We start from the raw sequence: 21,240 nt of genomic DNA on the forward strand, positions 1-21,240 counted from the left end.
AAAAGAATCAATTAAACTGGTGTTTTATTCTTTTTTTTTCCGAGACAAGAGAATGTAAGCATAAGATGGAGAAGGGAGCAGTTCCTTTAATTAGGTGATAGGTTGATTTCTGCTTCAGTCCCAAAGAATCAAGAAAATGAAGTTTCTCAACAGTCACACTCACTGTTGTTATCCTCTAATGTGTGTTTCCCCTGGAAGGAAAATTGTTTGCTGAAAAGCTTTTGTGGTGTTTCAAGATAATTAGAGTTTTTGAATGAACTTCTATCTACTTCGAGATTAACAAAATAAAAACTTTTCTAATACTTTGCCAACACATCGTCTGCCGCAATAAATCTCGTGCTTTCTTTCTTCGTTGCTCTTATAGGGGAAAGTTCATGTCAGGGATATCCTGCATACATACGCATCAGGAAACAAACAGAATCATATTCCCAAGCAGATAACAACCCCCGCATCTTACATGGCGTATTCAGATACCGTGATTGAATGTTTGTCTGTGCCCATGTACGTTCTCTATGGTCTACGTCTAACATAATAAAGGTCTGTTTATACATATTTGGCTTCTACAATTCCCAGTAAGAGTCAAGATTGCTGGGTGATAGTAAGGAGAGCAAAGCGAAAAAGTATGCTCCGGAGGAGGACACACTTCTTTGGGAGGTGCGAAAGGTTTCTCAGAAAACGTGTTCCGGAACAGCAGAAAAATGAAAAAGTTCGTGCTATTTTGCTCAAAGTCAACTGCCGTGAATCGTAAAAAAGTAAAATATGGACGATCTTGCATAAATTTAGCATGTTTTCTCTGCTATTTTAGTTTTAAAACAGGTTTGCGGAAATAGTAGTTTGTACGGCTAGTTGCAAAAATGTGATTTTTTCAGCACGAGCTGTACGTTTATCCAACTAGGCTTGTCGAGTTAGATAAATATATTACGAGTGCTGAAAATCCAGTTTTGCAACGAGTTGCACACGCTATTTTTTGCAATGATAAAAAATGGGCTGTGATATGATAAATTTGTACCAAAAGGCTACAGTCGAATTCTTGCCGATGAATTATGTTGCTGCAAAGAACAATCAGATTTTATGTTATCATGCCACATTGCACATCTCGACGTACTATAAGGAATAGATAAACCTGCTTTTGGAGAACTTCGATGTCATGCCCATCAAACTATTTTATTTATTACGCGGTGCTATTTGAACACTCTCCCAATAAGCTAATTTAGCAAAATGCAGTCATGTGATGTTGGTTTTTCATTATAGCACCCAAATAAGTGTCATAATGAATTTTATGCAACCCATTTGAGTTAGATAATGGTCATTAAGGACCCATTTTGGAAAAGTAGGCCGTTTGATCACTCAAACATGAACTGTAAACCAGGTATTATGCTCAGGAATTGCAAAAACATACACACAAAAACAAATCTGACAATTATTGTACAAAATCTTGACATTGAGTTCTCCAAATAAATAGAAGTGTGCGTGATTCCGTTGTACTCCCCTAGAAGTGTTTGTGATCTTTTTGCTGCAACTGGATTATCACCCACTTTTATTAAATACTAGCAGACCCGACGAACTTCGTTTCGCCTAAAATTGATTTATTCTCTGATTAGTTCTTGAGTTATGCAGAAATTTCTGTTTAATTTGTATGGGAGCCCCCCTTTTCATAAGGGGGAGGGGTTTCAAACCACCACATAAACATATATTCCTTTCCGAAACCTTTACATGCCAAATTTGGTTCCATTCGCTTGATTAATTCTCGAGTTATGAAGAAATTGGTGTTTCATTTGTATGGGAGCCCCCCTTTTCAAAGGGAGGAGGATCGAACCATCTCAAGAACCTTCCCGGCGCCAAAACCATCATTTCATAGTTTCCGCGACTATAAGGGTCAGACAGACAAAAATTCATTTTTATGTATATAGATATCCTACACAGTAACATAAGTGTTGGTGATACTGGAAATTGTCTCGACTTCCCTGGGCATAAAAGTATCATCGTGCTAGCCTCATGATATACGAATACAAAAATGGTTACCTGGCTTAGAAACCTCGCAGTTAATAACTGTGGAAGTGCGTAATTAACACTAAGCTGCGAGGCGGCTCTGTCCCAGGGTGGGGATGTAATGCCAATAAGAAGATACTGGGCTTGGAGAACTCAATATACAATTCTGTAAACTTTTTATACAGATATTGTGTGAAAATAATACAAATCTGTAAGATTCCAATACAACAATTTTAAGGCATAATAAAATAGTAGTTTATGCAACTAATTGTATTGCACGAGTTGTATGTTTATCTAACGAGGCTTGTCACAAATCTGTACCAAAAGTGTACAGACTAATTTACGGCTTGCCAATAAATTGTGTTGCTGCAGAGAACAATCAGATTCCTTGTTATTGTGCCACATTGCATAGCTCGACAAACCATGAAGCGATAGATGAACTTTCCTTTGGAAAATTTTGATGTCGTATCCATCAAACTATTTCATATATTACGCGACGCAGAGAATACACTAATCGAACACTTTACTAAGCTTATTCAGCAAAATGTAGTCATGTAACCACTGTTCCTTTATTTATTTATTTCTTCGTCTTCAGCTATGCTGTACAGACTGCTGCTTCTAAAATTAACTTACATCTAGTTGCCTAATGCTATTTTTAAAGGAAGTCCTGTTAAAATCAAAATCAGACAAGTCATTGAGAAGGTTGAAACAGGTTCTGGTCGAAAACGGAGGTATGTTTTCTAGCCCAAAATAGTTGCCGCTGACGGGAGCGGCGAGCTGGAACATAAAAGGTGACACGCTGTAGTAGCTCATCTATGGTGGGGTGCAGATGGCGGATGGTACGTGGAGGAGGCGAATGAACCACGAGTTGCATCAGCTGTTGGGAGAACCATCCATCGTTCACACCGCGAAAATCGGAAGACTGCGGTGGGCCGGCCACGTTGCCAGGAGGGCAACCTCCTGAGGGCGAACTGGACAAATCTCCGTTGAACTCGTTCGATACGGGGTGACTGCACTTCATGGAACGGTGCCCAAGCTGGTACGGCCTATTCAAGTATGCTGCGGACAAGGCAGCTGTACAAACTTTTTAAAGCATACACGTCGTTGAATTCCGCGCCATTGCGACGAATAAAACCGAGCACTGCAAAAGCTTTGGCGGTCACAGATATATGCTCGCTGAAATTAAGTTTTTTGTCCATTGTTACGCCAAGATCATTGATGGAAGAGACGCGTTCCAGTGAAATTCCATCTGATGAGTAGTTGAAATCGATTTGCGTTCTTGATCTGTTGAAACTGATGATATTGCACTTTTTGGAATTCAAATCCATGCCATTCAGCTCACACCATTGGGTATCATTGGGTATCGAGATCATGCTGTAGAGCAGAGCAGTCGACAAGCGAAGATACTATTCGAAAATTTTTAGCTCGTCAGCGTACATTAGGCGATGGGAAAGTCGTTCGCACAAATCGTTGACAAAAATTATGAAAAGCAGCGGACCAAGGTGGCTACCTTCCGGTACTCCGGAAGGCGTCATGAATGTGTCTGACTCTACAGCACCTAGTTTGACAAAGGCGGATCTTCCAGTCAAGTATGAACAGGGCCAGTCGATAATCCAATCAGGAAATCCAAGGCGGTCAAGCTTCCTAAGCAACAAAGTGAGTGGTACACTATCGAATGCTTTCGAAAAATCTATGTATATACTATCCACTTGAGTTCAACTTGCTGGTGTATGTCATGAGATTCGTCACTATTGAACGTCTTTTTACGAATCTATGCTGATATTCAGAAATGATAGGGACGGCAGCCGAATACAGCCTTTCATGGATGAAAAGCTCCAACGTCTTCGCCAGACAGCATAATATTGATATGGGACGGTAATTTTCAACATTATGAATGCTATCCGGTTTGTGTATTGGAGTAACTGCTGATAGCTTCCACGCATCTGGGAAGATGCCCTGCGTTAGAGACAAGTTGAACAGAAGACAACTGGAATTCCCAACACATCGGAGCACTTATGAATAAAGCTTGGCGGCAGTTTATCCGGACTAGGCCCCTTTGATGGATCAATAGAGCTCAATGCGCTTACTATTTCTGCGGTAGAGAATATCGGGCGTGGAAAATTGATGTAGTACGATTGAAGTGAGTATACAGCGCCAACTGAGTTTGGAGGAGACGCGACGTTATACACAGATTTGAAGAATCTGGCAAAAAGTTCAGCTGCTTCAGAGGTGCCGCTGGAAGTAACGTCGGCAAATTACATTTCTGAAGGAACCTGCTGTGAGTTCTTCCTGCTGTTAATGAACCGCCAAAACGATGTTGGGTTCGACTTAACTTCCTCTTGGTCACGAAAAATGTAGTTACGGAAAGTAATGTTAACAAATTCGCCATACTCTTCTTCGATGCGTTGAAGAAACGTTCTATTCTCAAAATTCCGGTTTTTGAAATACCGTCGTCGTGCCTTGCGGAGAACGTTACGCATGTGTTGTAAGTCTGCATTCCACCAAGGTTGCTTGAATGTCCGACGCGTTGAACATCTACGGATAGTAGTATGCCTTCTGACCGTATCATACACAGTACTTTTTTTTATTTTTTTATTTTGCAGCCCTAGGCTGGCTCACCTCTGCTTATACACAGTACTGTAGATCGCTGAGATAGCCATATTTACATCGGTTCCACCAACGATTTGATGCCAATCGAGTGAGCCAAACTCCGACTTTACAGCGTTAAAGTCATACAACGTGTGAAATCTAATTCTTGATTAGAGGTGATACTTCCAGAACGATTCGAAGTACGTTGTATGTCTGTTCCGATGTTGGTTTTTCATTATGGCACCCAAATTAGTGTTATAATGGATATTATGCAACTCATTTCGTTGATATGGAAAAGTACACCCAACCGGCGGTTGTTAGATTTTCTAACAATTCTGTATAAGAATCTACCAAAACCTGTATAAGAACTGGGTATATGCGAAATTGCTAGATTCTTATACAAATATTGTATAAGAATCTAACAATATTGTAAGCTTTTCTTACATTTTTTGTATAAGAATCTAACAATTTCGCATATGCCCAATTCTTAAACAGGTGTTGGTAGATTTTTATACAAAATTGTTAGAAAATCTAACAACCGCCGGTTGGGTGTAGGCCTTTTTAATACTCAAAGACGAACTTTAAACTGTAATCGGGAATTGCGAAAAAGATTTTAATAATATTTAAAGAAAATGTTTTATTCCTATTAATCATTTTCAAATAACATACTTAGGAAATTTTGTTTATAGGTTTTATCGCCGTATTTTTATGGTAGCAGACTCAGTTTTCCAATAATATTCTAAATAAGCTGTTTTTTTTTCGAATTATCGCATGTCGACCGATTCTAAGAATTTGGCAATATGTTTGTATGCTTGATGATTATTGTTCACCATTACTTGTAATGACAAATAATAGCATTTTTCAAGTATGTTTTTGAACACCTGGCTCCAAGATTGTAAGCAGTGTTAAATGGAAAACGAGATATTCTGCTTTCTATTTAACCTGTTGTTATGTTTCCGATTAATTCCATTTTCCAGAAACCTTCTCTCCATCAAGTAATCCAAGCATGGAAAAACCTTGATTTTGGTAAATATTTTTCGTAGCGTAAAAAGTACGTTGGCATGATAGTTGAAGGTCAACGCATTTTCATGTGTTAAATTCAACTCCGACCTTAGTTTGAGTAAATAAATAAATATGGCAAGGAAAATTAATTAGGTTTTTCAGTGAGAGAGTGATGAGATGAAAAAAACTTCAATCCTAAAAGTGGTTTTGTGTTTATAGCAAATTTGAAGACCATAGCCCTTATTATGATTGCTTGTGAAATTACAATCATGTGTTCTAAAAGTCTATTAGGAATCGAAAGAGATTTCCTGACTGCTAAATGGTTAAAAAAAATGCTTGTAGGAAATTTGATAGGAAGCCGTGTATAGAATGTCTAGAAAAAGTAAGATTCCGCCCTTGTCTTTTATTTGGCTACTCCTACCGTTCCGAAAGCATTTTATCTTGTACGTGCAACTTTTCTCCCAAAATAATAGACACAGACATCGGGAAGTATAAACTTTGCTCTGCGTGAGCCACCGACCCGGTGATGGAGCAAACCCAACGAAACAAGGCGGCAGTTGACGTGTGGTTATGCGGTGGAATATTTTGAAAAGTTACTCGTTATGAGAAATTCGCCACTGTTGAGTTTTGTTGTCACTTTGTAACGAGAGAAAAAAAACTTCGAACAATATAAAAATAATGGCACTGAAGTGTGGGAGGAATTGAATTTTCTCTATCTGGACACTTGTTTCGTTTGTCTGACATTCGATAAATATGGTTAGCAGTAGATGCTTCATGAATCGAATAAGGCGTGATTTGAAACAGTTGGTTATATACTTAAGGAGATAAGATAACACCCAAAACAAGTTCGAAGTTTTCAAAATATTGCAGTTCAATGGTATTAATATTGGTCATATCCGGTAACCCGAATGATAAAAAGTAAAACTGGCTAGATAAAAGACAGAAAAACCAGAAAGAGAATGTCGCCAGTATAAATAATATAATATCGACGATTTTCAACTGAAAGAAAAGCTTCCTAAAACTAACTACAACAAAATAAAAGTAGTAGGATAAGTCACCCAGAAATCACCCTCACCCCAGTTTTCGCCCACCAATTTTAAAATCTTCTTTTCTCGAAAACTAGTTGATGGAAACAGTTAAAGTTCAAGTTTTATTATAATTGTTTGATAATTGTATGGAAAAATTGAAATTCAACTGTTTCCAAAAACTAGTTTTCAAGAAATGAAGATTTTAAAATTGGTGGGCAAAAACTGGGGTGAGGGCGATTTCTGGGTGTCTTGCCCTAGCATAGAGAAACAGAGGACTCAATTGATACATAAGTTATTTAATAGTAAATTCAATCTTGCGTAGGTGATCGAACGGGATAGTTCCATCATTTTTTTATATGCGATCATGTCTTACAAATTAAACGACGTGTTACTAATGCAAAAACAATACTAATTGGATACATTTTTAATCATCATGCGTATTTTAAAATTAATATTTATTTATATTTCATCTTAAGCAGTTTTATTTTTACATGAACACGTTAGTTTAAATTAGATCCATTTAAAATACAGCAACCTTAATTGAGCTTTGAGTTTATTTTGAAGCGACGTATGGGCGGGGTTCTGCCAAACCACTTGGTGCGGCTTTTTGACTCAATCGTGATATTCTATTTGTAAAAAGAAAACGGAAATCATTTTATATCAATTCATATGTACGTTTGTTGCAGGACATCCTAATTTATTAGTTTTCGGGACATCCGATACGACTTATGATAAATTAAATCTGTGAAAACTTGGGCAGAATAAAGGTGAATTTTTTGGTGGCATTTGGTGCGAATTAACAGAGCACCGCCATACAGAAAATGATTCGTATTATTTTTAATAATTACTTGATCTTACTTTGAACTACATTCCTTTTTTATACAGAATTTAAATAGACGTTTGTTAAAAAAGCAATTGTCCCATGTTAAAATGAAACAACATATTTTCAACAACTTAGGTGAAATTTTCGTTAGTTGGAACAGTTTGAATTTCAAATACAGTAGCGATTAAAACTTGAAATTTCCCACAGCAGTTTTTTGGTTATTTGCGAGTCTCCTCATGCACAAACTGCAATCTCCATGCGGGATTTAAATGTGCAGTAGCAACAAAATCTATTTGACATGTATATTATTATAGATAGGAACGAAATTTTCAGTTTTCGCCGAATGGGTGAGGAGAGGCGTTACCTTCGTAGTCGCCAATTGTCAATGTTGGATGTAGATTTTTGTTTTCAAGGGGCCGATGTTGACAAATCAAATCGTAACCCAACCATGGATAGCCCATAAATCGTGCTCGATTATTCCTGTTTCTTCGTGGTGAAAAACTCAACAAAATAAAACACAATTTTCAACTCAATCCTTGACTTCAACGATTACTAACTTGAATACTTGAACTTAATCTCAGGAACAGTAACTTTATGGTGCTGACGAATGGAATTGCTAAAAAAGTTTACAATAGGGACTGTTGGGAGGGGGCAGTGTACGTGTCGTCGAAACATCACAGATAACATGGGTAAAAACTTATTTTTATCACAGACATTCATGAGAGATTTTTTTGCTATGCGATATCATTAAAATGCTCTATTTATTCCAATGTTTATAATTCTTTGAACAGTGACTAATTTTTAAGGTACTTTCCGGTTTCAAACTAGAGCTACAACTACAAAATGAAAACATAATGTGTATGACAGTTTGAAATTGTTTTGTTTACACAATACACATATTAGTATCGATTGTTTCGTATCTTAGAATTTTGGTATAGAAAATATATTTAATCTACTCTATGCTACACTAACGCTTGATTCCTAGTATAATAGTTAAATGTAACATATTTGTACTACAAATAGCTCCCTGAAAAATCGTTGTCTGAATGGCTTACTTTCGATGAATCGGTAATTATCGACACACCACCCCCGATGGCACTATCGTAATCGGACGTAGTCGTGTGATCTGCCTGTATTGAGACTACTAAGGAATCCTTACCTTGCGTCACTCCGGTCGCGGCCGCTACAGTCAGCTGATTGTTGTTGAGTTGAGCATTTGTAGAATGTTGATCACTAAGCGGGTTGTGTCCACTTTTAACTGTCGATTCCTTCTCGGTTAGTCGTTGTTTAAGTATTCGAATTTTTTCTTCTTTCTGTAAGTGCAATAAATTGAAGTTAGGAAATGTTACATCCTGTTGCGGTGGACCCTTACTTGAGCAATCAATTTTTGGAGATCATCATTCTCCGTAACAAGTTTCTGATATCGTTCCTCATCTTCTTTGGAGATACCAGTTTCGTTGCTAAATTTCGATTCCACTTTATCTTTTGGATGCCGTAGGACCTCGATTACCTGTAATTTGCGTATCCATTTATATAATAAACGATGATGACATGAAAAATCAGTACTGTACCTTTGGCACAAATATTAGCAACATGCTGAGAAAACAGCAGAAGATAACAGCTAGTGCAACGAACGCAAAAGATGCATCCTGCTGGGAGGCGATGACCATCGCCACCGGGGCAGTAATTAGACATAGCACTACGACATTGTAGATGCTCATACCCACGTATCGTGAGTCGTTGATCTGTTTCACTTTTAGTGAACGGGTTTCGTAGGCAAGAAACAGACCAAACACGAGTATCAGTCCTTTAAAGCCGTAGATAACTCCTGGAATCAAGCAGAAAAAAAATTAAATGGGAAAAATATATTTTTGGAAAAAATAATACGAGTATTCAAAAAAGTTTACAATACATTCGTACAAAAAACAAAACAATTGGCTGAAGTTCGCGTTAATCACATAAATAAATAACGTTTATGTGAAAAGTTTCATGAAATTTGTCTGCGAATCTTAACAAAACGTTATTAAGGATGTACACGATGGAACCCACTAAAAGTTGCCATAATGGCCGGTTTAACCGTTTTTGGTCAAAAAGCAATGGCAATAAAGGATTCAAGAATTATATCGTTGAATGTAATTTCATTTCAAAATATACTGATATTCAAGAAAAGATCTCGCATATTCAGGTCAAAGCTGGGAGCTGCAGTTTTCTCGGACGAAAATTTGGTGAGAAAATTCCATTGTATATATAGAAAATAATATTAAATGCATGAGGCCGTTACAAATATTTAATTTACTTTTTGTCCTACTGGTCTCCGAAAGTTCAAGGGGAAGGGGGGGGGGGGGATAATAAAAAAATAAATATTAAAATGAAAAAAATCAAAAAACTCCTCGGATTCGGTGAAGGGGTCTTCCAGCCTGTGCATACAGGCAAGTACCGTCAATATGAGTTCAATTCCCGCCCTGATGCCGTTTTCGCCCGCAGCTCATCGAACATTTTTTCAATTTCGGAACGCCCAACAATTAAATCCGCTGCTTACACCGAGACATTAGCTCCACAACCAGGACGCAACAAATCACTAAGCACTTTGGAAGCCCCGAAGCCCCCCATCGCAGTCGAGTCTGTGCAGCCAGCGTACAACAGCCGTCCTGGTCCTGCGTATGGGTGCGGTGAAGGGGTCTTCCAGCCTGTGCATACAGGCAAGTACCGTCAATATGAGTTCAATTCCTGCCCTGATGCCGCTTGTGTTCGTAGCTCAAAACGATTGCCGAAAACACTCTCTACTACGGGACGCATGCCTGCAAGCCTCTTGGAAACCCCCGTTACAGTCGAGCCAGTCCCGCCAGCGTCCTGCAGTCGTCCCGGTCCTGTATACGATGTAAGGGAAAGGGGTTTCCAAACTCCATACGCAGGCAACAAAAGCAACGGCGCCATTCTGAGCGATGTCAACGATGAATCCACCGCTGCCTTTACTTACTCCGACATGTACACACATCGCCAAAGATCAAGAACACTTTGACTACTGCTTCATCTCTCCTAGTCTACTACCAAAATGTCGGAGGTATGAACTGCTTACTTGAAGATTATAAGTTGGCGGTCAGTGATGCTAGCTACGACATCTACGCTTTCACCGAAACATGGCTCAACGATCACACCGAATCTTGTCAGCTCTTCGACAGCTCCTTTTCAGTGTATCGTCATGATCGCTCGTCCTCAAACAGCAAAAAAAAACTCTGGAGGGGAGTATTACTTGCTGCTCGTAAATGCATCAAGTCGCGCATTTTGTGTCCTCCCGGATATTTGGCAGTTGAACAGTTGTGGGTTGCAATCACTGCCAAAGAGAATACAATCTTTTTATGAGTGATTTACACTCCGCCTGACATGATAAATAACGATTCTCTGATTGACACACATTTGGCGTCACTAGAATGGATCGTTAATCAAATGGGCCCTAATGATAGCATTGTTATTGTGGGTGATTTCAACCTCCGTGGCATAACCTGGCAGAGCGGCTCGAATGGTACTCTATTTCCAGACTCATCTCTTTCTTCCATGACAATTGCATCTAGATGCCTTCTTGATGCATACTGCACTGCGGGACTCAAACAGCTCAATTCACTACATTCAAAGTTAATTGCCTATATGCCGGGTATTAAGCCACCCGGAGTGGAAATTAATTACTATGTCTGAAACTTGATTATGCATATGTACAACATGTGATAGATTTAGTTCGGAAAAGGTATTGGAGGGTAACCGCCCCTTCGGTGGGGTTTGATCCCACGACCCCAGTTCGCATGACAGGTGCTTTCCCTACTAAGCTACGAAGGACCTCCGTCGTCCACCGCAGCTTAGCGGGTACTGATGAAACCAAATTCCCAGCACCAGGTACCAGCCGATCTCTCGCAATACATTTTCAGAACTAACTCTCTCAAATGTATTTTTGTACACAATGTCAACCAAGTAGGATGAGTATTTAATATTGTCCGGCTCCTACACACTTGCTTCATCAGCAACGGCGCTCAATGAAGTAGGGTTGTGTGAGGTAGTGCCAGTTTGGTCGTCAGATCCCAACACGACCACACAAGCGAAGAGAGATCGCCACTCGAGATCAGTACATTCAAAGTTAATTGCCTATATGCCGGGTATTAAGCCACCCGGAGTGGAAATTAATTACTATGTCTGAAACTTGATTATGCATATGTACAACATGTGATAGATTTAGTTCGGAAAAGGTATTGGAGGGTAACCGCCCCTTCGGTGGGGTTTGATCCCACGACCCCAGTTCGCATGACAGGTGCTTTCCCTACTAAGCTACGAAGGACCTCCGTCGTCCACCGCAGCTTAGCGGGTACTGATGAAACCAAATTCCCAGCACCAGGTACCAGCCGATCTCTCGCAATACATTTTCAGAACTAACTCTCTCAAATGTATTTTTGTACACAATGTCAACCAAGTAGGATGAGTATTTAATATTGTCCGGCTCCTACACACTTGCTTCATCAGCAACGGCGCTCAATGAAGTAGGGTTGTGTGAGGTAGTGGTAGTCAATTCAACTTTAAACGACAATCACCGAGCGCTGGATCTGTGCTTCGCTAGCGAAGATTTTTGTGACAATTACACTGTCATGCGGGCACCGTTACCATTAGTGAAAAACTGCAGGCATCACCCCCCTCTGCTTGTTAATTTGAACAGTTGGTCCCAATTTCAATTCAACGACACATCCGACAGCATTTTCTACAATTTCCGCAAGGCCGATTTCGAAAGAATGAATGCTTTTCTTCGCGATGTAGATAGGACAGAAATTCTCCTCGATAACGATGTCAATCATGCTGCATCTTTGATGTCCAACATCCTACTCTACGCCATCGAACAGTTTGTGCCGAAAGTAACTCGTCGCGAACCTGTCAAGCCGGAATGGTCGAATCCACAACTTAAGCGTCTAAAACGCTTCAAAAGGGCTGCTCTGAGAAGACACAGTAAACACCGCACTGATGCAACTAGAATTGCTTATGCTGAGGCCAATCAACAATATTCTAGGCTCAACGAGCATCTGTTCGCCATCCATCAAGCTTCAAATTCAAAGCCGTCTCAAGTCGGATCCACGAGGTTTCTGGCAATACGTAAATAATCAACGACACCAGTCTGGTCTGCCGTCCTCAATGACTAACGGCAATGCAGAAGCTAGTACTGTGAAGGAAATCGCCGAATTGTTCCGCTCCCAGTTCAGCAGCGTTTTCTCTGACGAAAAGCTTAGCACTCATGACATCGCAGCCACCACAAACAACGTTCCTCAACTTTCTTTCGCAATCTCGCAATTGACTGTTTCATCCGACATGGTCTCACGCGCACTGAAAAAACTGAAAAGTTCAGTAGGTTGTGGCCCAGATTGCATTCCATCGATTCTGCTCAAGAAGTGTTCGTCATCCTTAGCGCTACCACTAGCCGCAATTTTCAACGCCTCGCTATCTACTGGTACGTTCCCGTCGAGTTGTCGAAATGTCGTCAACTATCGAGGTATAGCTGCTTTGAGTGCGATTTCCAAATTATTTGAGTTGATCGTACTTGATAAGCTTGTGCATACATGCGCTCATTATGTATCCACAAACCAACATGGATTCATCACCAAACGCTCTACCAGCACTAATTTAGCAATGTTTACATCATTCGTCACCAGCCAAATGGAGAAAGGTTACCAAGTTGATGCTGTCTACACAGACTTGTCTGCAGCTTTCGACAAAATGAACCACGGTATTGCGCTTGCTAAACTTGAAAAACTAGGCTTAAGTACCATTATACTCAAGTGGCTTCGATCCTACTTGACCGATCGCAAAATGGCTGTCAAAATCGGGGATCATGTTTCGTCGCCGTTTTCCGTTAGCTCAGGCGTCCCACAAGGTAGCCATCTCGGACCGTTTTTATTTGTACTTTATATGAACGATGTTAATTTTATCCTAAGCTGCTTAACTCTATCGTACGCTGACGACTTAAAACTTTTTTATGTCATAAGATGCCCAAGCGATGCTACGTTCCTGCAGCGGCAACTCGAGGTTTTTGCAGCCTGGTGTCAGCTTAATCGGATGGTACTCAATGTCTCCAAGTGCTCCGTTGTTTCGTTCGGACAGAAGCATGTTCTATATCAACATGAATACTTGGTGTAAAATAGTATCATCAAACGTGAAACGACCGTAAAGGATTTAGGCATTATGTTAGACTGCAAATTGACTTTTAAACATCATATATCGTATGTTGTGTCCAAAGCCTCATCACAATTAGGGTTTATCTTTCGCTTTGCTAAACAATTTAGAGATGTTTATTGCTTAAAAGCACTGTATTGTTCATTAGTCCGTCCTATATTAGAATATTCTTCAACAGTCTGGGCACCATACTATCAGAATGATACTCAACGAATCGAATCAATTCAGCGCAAGTTCATCCGCTTTGCTCTCCGTTTCCTTAATTGGCGAGATTCCTATAATTTACCAAGATATGAGAACCGATGCATGCTTATAAACTTGGAAACGCTTTATGCTAGACGAAACGTTGCAAAAGCCTGTTTTATAGGAGATTTGCTTCAAGGCCATACAGATTGAAGTAAACACTCGAAATCGTAGTCTTCGCTCGCATTCATTTTTGTATATTCGTGCTTCTAGAACTAACTACGGAATCAATGAGCCCATCAAAAGCATGTGTCGCGTGTTTAATAGGTGTTACAATGTATTTGATTTTCATGTTCCTCGTATAACTAATAAGAATAGATTTAAGAGTATTTTGTGTTAGATATAGTGCATTCAATTTTTTGTTTGTATACCGTATAGTATGTCATTGGGGTGCGTATGTTTCACCTGTTGGCAGTTGCTGCTAAATAAATAAATAAATTATTTGTTAAAGAATGTTTTGAAAATCCTCAAAATTATCCGAATTTTATTTTGTTGCCGCCTTAAAATATTATTTTTTTTGCAAAAAAAAAATCCGAAGGGGGAGAAGGGAGACAAAATAGATTTTAAATATTTGTATCGGCCTAATATGATTATATGAAAAAGAACCATCAGGCTACCCGATTGAATCGATTTGGATAGGAAGAGTGGAATCGCCAACTTTCTATTGTTAACATTTCGTGGATAAAGGGCGGGCTCTTCTCCCCATCTATTGGGTCAATCTGGGAAACGAAGGCTAGATTATAATATTGCATGTACGAACTTTCTTCTGGAAGGAGATTCTCTATTCATCCCGTGGTCCACGGGAGCGTCTTTGCTTGTGGAACCACCCCAAACATTTTTGGTCCTTCATACAGGAGTCTGATGAAATATAAACAATAGTATAATCATGATCAAATCGTTTGTCAGATATGGCCAGTGCTATCGGCAGGTGCCTTGCTACAATAGATGGTAGTATCATCATCATCATCATCAAAAGCCTAGCGTTTTGGATGCACAAATCTATGTAGAGAATAAACACAACTGAAAATCTTTGTGTTTTTCGTACATATGTGAAGCAGCAAAGACGTATAAGTAGTTCCCTACGTGATCAGATTTACATTTTTCTGCTGGATGCTGGCTGCAGATCGAAAATCCGTCAGGTATACGCAAAAATATGGTCATTTCCGCGAAAACGATACGGGATTGATTATACATGTCACTTTGGATTGATCATACATGTCATCTTTGCTGAACACCCGGATTTGTTAAAATTGGTCATTGAGTCTGGAGTCCTCAAATGTATCTTTAATATAGATTCTATATTCATCGTCTAGAAAAACATGAAATTTGACATCTGGTTCTAGCTGGTTGCAAAACCGGACCCTCGAAGGTCCCTGCAACCTGCTATAAGGGTTAGATACCCATTACTACGATCTGTCATCATTTCATCATGTTCATGGAACTATTTTTACGGAAATGGCCATATATCAGCGTATTTATTAGGGATTCCCAATCTACAGCCATCAATGGTCGGCATATTAGTTCTAGTTTCTGGAGAAAGCATAAAACCTGAGGTAAGTAAACGTCACATTAAGCAAAACAAAAATGCTTTTAAAACATACCCTCGAAAAACCCGAAATATCTCCGGTGGCCAGGGATCAATCTAAAGTTTTGGAAAAGGACAAAATACTAGAAAAGTGTCCGTGTCCGATGGTCCCAGTTTTATCAAAACCCGATTATTCTACGCTAAGTTATGCTGATTTGAAATTCAAACAAATTTAGCATACCTCAACCTTTTTGTCTAACCCCTGTAGTAAGTACCACCAATCACGACGGAAAACTATATGACACTCATTTAGAATTAAATACAGAATTTTATGCTGATAGCCGTAAATAGATTGAAGTTTACCCGGCAATTGAAATTTACATTGAAATAAGTTTTTAATTTGGGCCACCCTATTTCACATCTGTGGAGTGTATTCGGGCTGTAGTCAAGCAGGAGCCAATGTGAACACCTTATGCCATTTCACGGTTCATTGCATGTGGTTGTCGACCGACACAATGCTCGATTGCTTAGATTACCAATAATGTGACTGTCAGTTTTGGTTTGCATTAGGCCTACTTCGATGGTTTCGAAGTCATTGAATATTTTTTAAATTTGTTTCCTGTTCCTGTGTTCGGGTGTGCCTCTGTGACCAGTTTCTAATGTATTACAGCTTTACTCGTATCCTCAGTGTATAAGTGCATGTCAAATTACTCCATTACTAATGAGAAGCAATGCAGTATAGAATTCGATACAGTTCATGTTTTGTTTTCTCAAGAGCATCATGACCTCTCTTTTGACCCTTCACAGGGAGCAATCTAATTAGTGTGCTACGTAACGTAAAGTAGTGTGCAGTCAAAGTGATCTACCAAGTGTTGCTACACATAGTAAACAGCAAGTGCTATTTCACTGCCACACAACATCTATCGTCACCAATCAGAGAGAAATTGCACGATCCACGTCCATCCTGGAGAATCATGAAGACTGACTGTGGTTTGTCAGAAAGAATATCTCACGATAGCTATACCATTAACTTAAGCAGCAATACACAGTAAAAAATAATGAAAAGTAATCAGCGCGTAAATAATAAATATGTGGAAAATTACACTATTCTGGGTGTACATGAATATTTTCCAACCAGTTCGTCCTAAATGTATGAAATTTACATAGCATTATGACACTTATTCGTATAAAAAGTGACATAATGCAATACAAATTGCATACATTCAGGTGATCAAATCGTTTAAATTTACGCTCTTTTTGGCATTCCCTTTATTGCATTACTTTCGTGTAAATTTCAACAACTTTTTCTATCTGTGTATGGTCATTAGAGTGGGGCGTCATGGTCATTTTTTCAAATCAATGGTTTTTCGAAGCCATTCTGGGTCGTGAACAACTGTGCAGAATTTGGGACCGATTGGTTGCTTCCTCGCTTTCCGCATCGCGTTTGAAGTTTGTATGGAAATTAGTATGGGAGAACGAGTATTTTTGCATTTCTACTACTAGAGGCATCAGTTCATCGTAAACCAAGTGGCACATTGCGTTAAAGTATAACCCAAAGGATGCCGAAAAACTTTGCTGAAGAAGGCACGTTGCTGGAACGTCCACGAAAAAAGTTATAATGCTTAGAACATTGAGTGTTCAAACCATATGCAAAAATTCGTTTATTCTGCCAGCACTGCCGTACTACGTAGACCAATAATTTAACTGAGTGTTATTTCAAAATAATTGATCTTATAGGGCTTTAGAGCTAATGGGAGCTATCCGGAATCATTTCACAAAGAAAAAAATCAGACGAGAAGGAAGATGGGTTTTGCCCTTCGAGAACCATAGGTTGTCCGGTAGTGCTGGCAGAAACATTGATTTCTTGCATATGGTTTACACAATCAATTTTCGAAACGTAATAACATTTTTTGTAGACCTTCCAGCTACGTACCTTCTTCGGCAAAGTCTTTCGGCATCTTCCAGACTAGATGCTAACGTATTGAGTCACGTGATTGATGATAAATTGAAGCCGCTAAGAGCAAAAATGTAAAAAAGTACGTTTTCCCATACTAATCTCCATGTAAATTTGAAACGCGATGCGGCACGCGAGGTTGCAACCAATCGAGCTCATATTTTGCACAGTTGATTGGGGTCCCAAAACGATTCAGAAAAGCCTTGATCTCACTTGATCGGACGAAGTTTGCGTTTTTCCATACAACTGCGCCCCACTCTAATGGCCATACATCTATCTTTGAATGGCATCGCCATTTCTAAAGACCAACAAATCCCCAATCTCTCTGAAGGCACAAAAATGTGCGGCTCACAAAAGCGTCTATTCCCCGACTTTGACCATTATCAGGTGATGGTAAAACTGTGCTCGAAACTATCTGTCTGCCGCTTAACGTCTGAAGCAACTTGAAGCCGTCATTCTTGAGGACTGCTTGGAATACAATTACAGTAGCCATTAATCCTTTTATTACCGACAAAAAACACCCTTACGTTACCGCCACGGACTTAAAATGATCATAACATTGTCAGTTTTTCACCGATTTTGACGATTTTGGTTGCTACGGATGCAGTAACTTACCCGCTATTCGATACATGTTACATAGAACCGATTTGGATTACCTGATTACCGGAATTCTGGATTACCTGGGCCAAGTCCCAAAATATGTATAAATACCCGAGCAAAGGCAGATAACTGAAATGATATCAAACTGATAACATGCTAAGTTATCCTTATTATCATTTTGATATTCAGTTATCAATCATGTGATTAACTGATAACTGAATAATAACAAATTTTGTTATCAATACAAATTTGCCATTTTCTTTAAATTTTCGCGTCGTTCAAATATCGTACTAAACATTCTATCCTTTCAAACAAACTAACTTGTGGGAGCAACTTCCCTATGGACATATTTTATGGTGAATGGTCATCCCAACTTGTTTAACACGAGGTAAAACTCTACCATATAAAACTGCGAATCTTTCTTTAATCAGATTTACCATACAGCTTAGGATTCCATTCTCCTTTCCATTCTCACCATAATGGAGGACGCTATAAAAAGTGTGACAAGAACTGTTTCTTAACACTGAGCTGAAATGTTCGTCTAAGCAGACGATGATTTTCCCTGTTACCAACGATATCTATAGATTCTTTTATTTTCTGGAATTTGCGCAAGAGTTCAAGTTTTCTTATTTGTTTTATACTATGCTTATTGACTTTACTTTCATTTCAGGTGTCGTTGAATAATGAAGTATATATGTATCTGAGAACCATACGATGTAGGAGTTGAATTAAAACTTAACGTGGACTTGCAACTCCCGAAACATATGATCCAAGGGCATGTTCAGGAATGGTGAATACTCTTGACTAACCGCCTACTTCGCAGGACAACGTCTATATATAAAATGAGTTTGCATTTGTTTGAGGCAATATAATTCACTAACGGCAATATAATTCATCTTGAAATCCGCAGTGTTCAAATATATTGGGAAGCGAAGAATTTAACTGTCGGATAATCAAGAAATTGCAACGATCTGGTGTCGACATCGACTCCTGATCCTTCACTGCATATAAATAAGAATGAGTTGAGATTTCTGTTGTCTACAAATAACAACATTTTTTCATGGATTAATTCTTTTTGGGATCAGCAGAGTTCAAACATGCATATGAAAACACAAACTTTAGACAGTATGCATAAATACTTAAAAATATTAGCGAAAAACTACGTCGTATCTATGATGAAATGATCAAAGAGCCCTGATTGGGAAAGCATGAAATACAGTCAATACAGTCCACCCCATCTTAGGCAACACATGATTTCTGTCTTATTTAAATTCTTAAAAAAAATGATTGTTCAGTTTTTCTATTATTAATAGTTTTGGGCCCCCGTTTTGGTTTGTTGGCATTAGAATGTTATATGGTTTAAAAGTTTTCTAGAATCTGTAAAAAGTACAAATCAGATGTTCCCAAAACGGGGGAGCACTGTGTTTCAAAAACTAACAGACAAATGCCATAACAACCAAACTAGCAACCGCATCTTTGTTTGAGGAATATCATGGATACTAGAAATACCACACGAACACTATTGCTGGTCAATGATTAACCCTTAAATGCGCAATGTTGTTTTAAAACAACAAACCGAAAATACGTTTCATGTTAATAATTTTAATGGTAGTTTACGCTAAAAATACTTTCGACGATTTCTAAAAAAATCGCCTTGCGCCTTTAAGGGTTAATACTATCGCAAAGTTTAGAGTTACTTGCCCCTTGAGAAAACAAGTAACTCACTGCGACATACAAGATTTTGGTTTTGTTTGAATAAATCTTTGCACTGAAATCGATTTACAGTGTTGCACTGATAGCAACCTAATGATTGGCAATAAGTGAGAAAAACTAACCTGAGGAAGATCGGGAACGATTGCCTAGTATTTATATATTTATTTAATTGGTCACAACTGACAAAAAGTGTTCAATAAAAGGACGATGAACTGTATTTATCCTAATTGATTGTCGACTTTCTATTTTGAATTAAATTCGATTTTCATTTTTGTTATGTTAAATGGTAATTCAACCAAAATGATAACAATTCTAGTTATCAACATAATTTGATAATAAAGTTTGTTATTAATAAGTTATTCTGATTTGCACTATGTCCAGCCAACTGTTATGGTCATGGCATCATGATTTGATTATAAATAGTCTTCAGTAAATACAAGATTGTAGGAAGCGAAGTGCTCTTCTCTTTTGCTCCACCAGAAAGCGTAATTGGGTGAGTGCCCAGAGATGTCGCCGTACAATCACGTGATTCGAGTTCGAACCCCAGTGAATGCCAACATTTTTTTCAATGCATAACGAAGTCGGCAAAGAAGATTTAACTATTTTGGTCGATAAAACAGTGATGAGTGATAACTAATTGATAACTAAGTTAGTTATTTGAGTCAATAATATGGATAACAAAATGTGTTATCAACTTGGTATCAGTGATAACTTAATTTGTTTTCATTTAGTTATTTCAGGAGCAAAATTCTGGTATCATTTTTGTTATGTTGGCTGTTAATTCAGCCAAAATGAAAACAAATTCAGTTATCAAAATGTCCGATAACCGGATAATAGAATTTGTTATCAATAAGTTATTCATTTTTGCTCGGGTAGAAGATATATATTCAACCAAATAAAGATTTCTTGCGTCATGACTAATAAACTTCGTTGGAAATTCAAAGAATATAACTTAACTACGTTACAAGTTCATCTCATGATTTAATCGCGGAACGATTGTTTCGGAAACAGGTTCACTTGGGGCCTAAAGTGGCCACAAACTCATTCTGAAGAAACCCTGGCAATATTGGTTATTAAAATTCATGAAATTGTTTCGGAAGCATGATCTGATTAGTAATTGGACCATAGGATGGTTTGACAACGAACCGGTCATCCTGGAACAGGTTCCCGTGGGGACTAAAATGGCCACAAACTCATTTTGAAGAAACCCTGGCAATATGGGTATCAACATTCATGAAATTGTTTCGGAAACATGATCTTTTGGGTTATTAGGCCAAGGATGGTTTGACAACGAACCGGTCATTCTCAAACAGGTTTCCGTGGGTCCCTTCATTTAGAAGAAACTCTGGCTATCTTCTTTTTCCGTTTTTTCAGATTTCAAAAATTCTTGACAGGTACTTAGAAATGACTTATAATAAACCACAGGCACTGTAAGTTGTTTCATGAAAATCATTGTTGTTTGCTGAATAATTTACAAAAATAAAAAGAACAACTTAAATTGAAAAAAAAAGTGTGGCAAAAAGGGTAAAAAAACGTGACAAAAGCGGGACGTGATAAAATCTGGTCGAAAATGTGATAA

The 21,240-nt window shown here is 38.6% G+C and overlaps 1 protein-coding gene across 4 annotated transcripts in view; it reads right to left on the reverse strand.

Moving 5' to 3' along the window:
- LOC134211859 (gamma-aminobutyric acid type B receptor subunit 1) overlaps window positions 1-21,240 on the reverse strand; it is a 501,987-nt gene that overhangs the window by 15,966 nt on the left and 464,781 nt on the right. For 3 of the 4 annotated variants that reach the window (XM_062689184.1, XM_062689183.1, XM_062689182.1), the window contains 3 exons: window positions 9,003-9,259; window positions 8,804-8,941; window positions 8,184-8,744 (listed from right to left, as the gene is read on the reverse strand). In XM_062689184.1, coding sequence (XP_062545168.1) covers window positions 8,445-8,744; window positions 8,804-8,941; window positions 9,003-9,259 — 695 coding nt within the window. In that variant the 3' untranslated portion in view covers window positions 8,184-8,444. Of the gene's footprint in view, window positions 1-8,183; window positions 8,745-8,803; window positions 8,942-9,002; window positions 9,260-21,240 lie in introns of those variants that run through there. The other variant, XM_062689185.1, reaches the window with a different exon arrangement.

The sequence above is a fragment of the Armigeres subalbatus genome, chromosome 2 (genome assembly GCF_024139115.2).
Source record: "Armigeres subalbatus isolate Guangzhou_Male chromosome 2, GZ_Asu_2, whole genome shotgun sequence".
NCBI lineage: Eukaryota > Metazoa > Arthropoda > Insecta > Diptera > Culicidae > Armigeres > Armigeres subalbatus.